The sequence below is a fragment of the Chondrus crispus genome, genomic scaffold, assembly GCF_000350225.1.
Source record: "Chondrus crispus Stackhouse genomic scaffold, scaffold_4, whole genome shotgun sequence".
NCBI classification, from domain to species: domain Eukaryota; phylum Rhodophyta; class Florideophyceae; order Gigartinales; family Gigartinaceae; genus Chondrus; species Chondrus crispus.
Genome location: NW_005179249.1, coordinates 545,622 through 549,299, shown reverse-complemented (window position 1 = coordinate 549,299; position 3,678 = coordinate 545,622). Strand labels below are relative to the sequence as shown.

Sequence of the window (3,678 nt, the reverse complement as noted above, 5' to 3'; positions counted from 1 at the left end):
GCTCTTTCCGAGTCAGTTAGACTTTCGTTGCTTTGCTGATCTCAAACTGCATGATGATACAATACAGCAATATTTGCGCTCTTTTGATGTTCCTTGTCATCGAAGCCAGCTTTCTTCGTATGAAACTCGGTTGCTACATTCCAGGCTATATAACACATTCCACCTGTTCACCCCGACTCGACCACTTCTTTTCCCTCATCTCTGCTTTCTCGCTACTTTGTACCCCTTGTCAAATCGTATGAGAGCCCGCCTTCCTCAAGCTATGGCAACCCAGAGGCTTGAGGACGCGATCGCGAACGTCGTCGTCAACCCTCCCCTCGAAGTGAGCCCTTTGGATGAGCGATCCTATCGAGCAATCACTTTACCAAACAAGCTCAACGTCCTTTTGATATCCGATGAGCGATCTGATAAGGCCGCCGCCGCCCTTGACGTCGCCGTCGGCCATTTTTCAGATCCGGACGAGCTGCCTGGCCTTGCCCATTTTCTGGAGCATATGCTTTTCCTAGGGACTGAAAAATATCCCGAGGAGGGCTCGTACAACAAGTTTCTCGCTGAGAATGGGGGGCATAGCAATGCATACACATCTGCGGAGAGCACCAACTTTCATTTCGAGATGGTCTCAAAAGAGAGCGAGGCTCAGAGCGAAACGAGGGATTCTACCCCCCGTTTTAGAGAAGCTCTTGACCGATTCTCCCAGTTTTTCACCTCGCCTTTGTTCACGGAATCGGCCACAGAGCGCGAATTGAACGCCGTCCACTCGGAGCATCAGAAGAATTTGCAGAACGACGCTAGACGCATGTACCAGCTCAAGAAAACAAACTGCAACCCGAAGCATCCCTACTCCAAGTTTGGAACTGGGTCGATGGAGACGCTCTGGGATACTCCAAGGGAATCTGGTATCGACACGAGGGCCGAATTGCTCAAATTTTACAAGAAGTATTACTCCGCTAATCTAATGTGTCTCAGCGTCGTCGGGCCCTTTGACCTCGACGAACTTCAATTGTGGGTGGCTGAGATGTTTTCAGGTATTCCGAACCACAACGCCCCCAATCCCTGCGAAGAGTACAGAGATATCGACCACTTGTTACCTGAGCATCGCGGTGTGGAGTTCCACATGGAGTCCATTCAGGAGATGAGGCAGTTAGAAATCACTTGGCCCACCCCGACATATTTGGATTCTTATAGAAGCAAGCCAGCTCGTTATGTGGGTGGCTTGCTGGGCGAAGAAGGCGATGGAAGCCTTTTGAGTGCGCTGAAGGCCAAGGGTTGGGCCGATACTTTGGCGGCTGGGGCTTTTGATCAGATGACGTTTGGGGTGGTCCAAGTTTCCCTAACTCTCACAAAAGAAGGTGTCGAGCATGTCGATGACATTCTAGGCGTTCTGTATGATTACCTTCGACTCGTACGGGAATGCAAAAATCAAGAATGGCTGTTTACGGAGGAAGCAACTCTGGCAGAAACCTCGTTTCGCTTCCGTGAAAGGGGTCCCGCAATCCATTTGGTATCGGAAATGGCCTCTTACATGCACAACTTGCCGCCGGCCGAGTATCTTTCTGGCCAATACTTGTACAAAGAGTTTAATATCGAGAAAATCCAAGAAGTGCTGAGCTGCTTGACACCTGAGAATGGGAACATCACGATAGCTGGAAAATTTGTATCGGACAAGGTTACTCGGAAGGAGCGATGGTACGAAACCCCATACCATGTTGAGAGTGTGAAAGAAGAAAGACATCGTCAGTGGACAGACCGCAAGTCAAGTACTGAGATACATCTACCGGCGCCCAACCCATTCATTCCCACAGAATTTGATCTTATTGTGGAGCCCCTGCCGGACGGTGAGGACGATGTTGAGGGCCCTGCCGAGATTCTTCGCGATGATTACATGGAAGTTCATTACAAACTAGACCGCACGTTTAAGAGACCAAAGGCGACAGTGATATTGTCAATGAGGACACCGCTTGCGTACAGGAGTCCCTGGCATTCAGTGATGTGTAACATTTTTACATATCTTTTGGAGGACGCGTTGACGGAGTACACGTACGCCGCTGAGAAGGCGGGCTTCATGTATTCTATATCACAAGACACAAACGGGATCAAGTTGTTTGTTCAAGGATATAGCCACCGCATTGACGTTCTTCTGGCTGCGATTGTGAAAAAGATGAACACTTTTGAGGCGGATGCAACCAGGTTTGATATGATCCGTGACAATGTGGAACGAGATTACATCAATTATGGAAAAAGACAACCATACAGTATGGCAATGTACAACATAAATTATCTCATGGAGGATCCAAGATGGCATGTGTCTGATTACTTGAAGGTCCTCTCGGATGGCTCTGTGAACTTGAAGTCACTGACTCAGTTTTCGAAAGACATTCTCAGTCACATGTTTATCACTTCTCTAGTCTCTGGAAACATTAGCGAACAAAAGACGATTGAAATGCTGAAGTCTGTGCAGACCGTCATCGGCTACAGTCCAGTCCCAGACATTGAACAACTTCATCGCCGAGTTGTCCAGGTTCCGATTGGAAAAGACATCTTCACGAGGAACATTCATCCAAACCCTGAAGATAACAACTCTGCAATCGACGTGTTCTTCCCGATAGGACCTCGAGAAGATATTGTGAAAGACGTCATTGTAGAATTGCTCAGTGACATTTTGAACAAACCGGTCTTCCATGAACTTCGCACAGTCCAACAACTGGGATACTGTGTTTTTGAGGGCCGTGGCCTTGTCGAGAGTGTAAGCGGAATCTACATCATCGTGCAGTCTACTGTAGCAGACCCTGATGAGCTTCTCTCACGAATCGACAAATTACTTTCTGAGGCGCACAAGGAGATTTTTGACCCCATGACTGAAGACAACTTCCAGGATTACGTGAGAGCACTTGTCGCCTCTAAGGCTGAACCAGACAGGAGGTTATATGTGCGGACGTGGAGATTCTGGAAAGAACTTGAACAGGGGTATCGAGAGTATGACCGGATTCCAAAGGAAATCGAGGCGTTGGGTACTATTTCGAAAGCTGACGTGGTCGACTTCTTCGATGCACACATAGCCGTTGGTGGAAAGTCGAGAAGACGACTCGTTTCTCAAGTCTTTGGAAGCCAGCACCCTATTGCTAACAAAAAACCAGTGCCAGAAGGAGCACTCGATGTTGGAAATCCAATAGCTTTTCGAAGATCTTGTCCAATGTATCCCGTAGGCGGCATTCATGACATCGCTGGAGCTATGTCTAAGTGAAGATATTTCTGTTTCAGAATAAAGAAACGAGATTGAATACCCTACGCTCTGTATTTCACGAAGGCGGTGAGCAGCTTGGCAGCAAAATAGCGGGGATCCAAGTTTTGTTAGATGTGGTTTCCTTTAACCGTGACACACTGTACCCTCAGGCACGTCATTTCCAGGTATGTCTGTGGGGGCTACACAGAGAGACACGCTGCTCGCTGTTTTTATCAGTTTGAGTATTAAGACGCTGTGCTACTGTAGCCCATCCTATGGACATCAGGATCAGGTAGCGGTCAACATTCGTGCTAGTATTAGACCCTGCATCCGGGAGACTAGTGGCAAACGCAAAGCTGTAACAGACGGCGCTGCTCAGGCCAAGCTAAATGGGTGACTGGCTGAGTTGGCTCTATCGAACAAGCATTAGCTGATTACTGTAGTCAGTTAAACTGGGG

The 3,678-nt window shown here is 48.2% G+C and overlaps 1 protein-coding gene; it reads left to right on the top strand.

Annotated features, from left to right (window-relative positions):
- Positions 1-238: 238 nt before the first annotated feature.
- Positions 239-3,279, top strand: CHC_T00006291001 (hypothetical protein). XM_005717916.1 is given in 2 exon segments: positions 239-3,241; positions 3,242-3,279. The coding sequence occupies 1 exon segment, from the start codon at positions 239-241 to the stop codon at positions 3,239-3,241; it is 3,003 nt and encodes a 1,000-aa protein (XP_005717973.1). The 3' UTR covers positions 3,242-3,279.
- Positions 3,280-3,678: the final 399 nt, after the last annotated feature.

What these genes read in the sequence shown, in the direction of transcription:
- CHC_T00006291001 (XM_005717916.1), top strand. Translation starts at nt 239, where the DNA reads ATGAGAGCCCGCCTTCCTCAAGCTATGGCAACCCAGAGGCTTGAGGAC.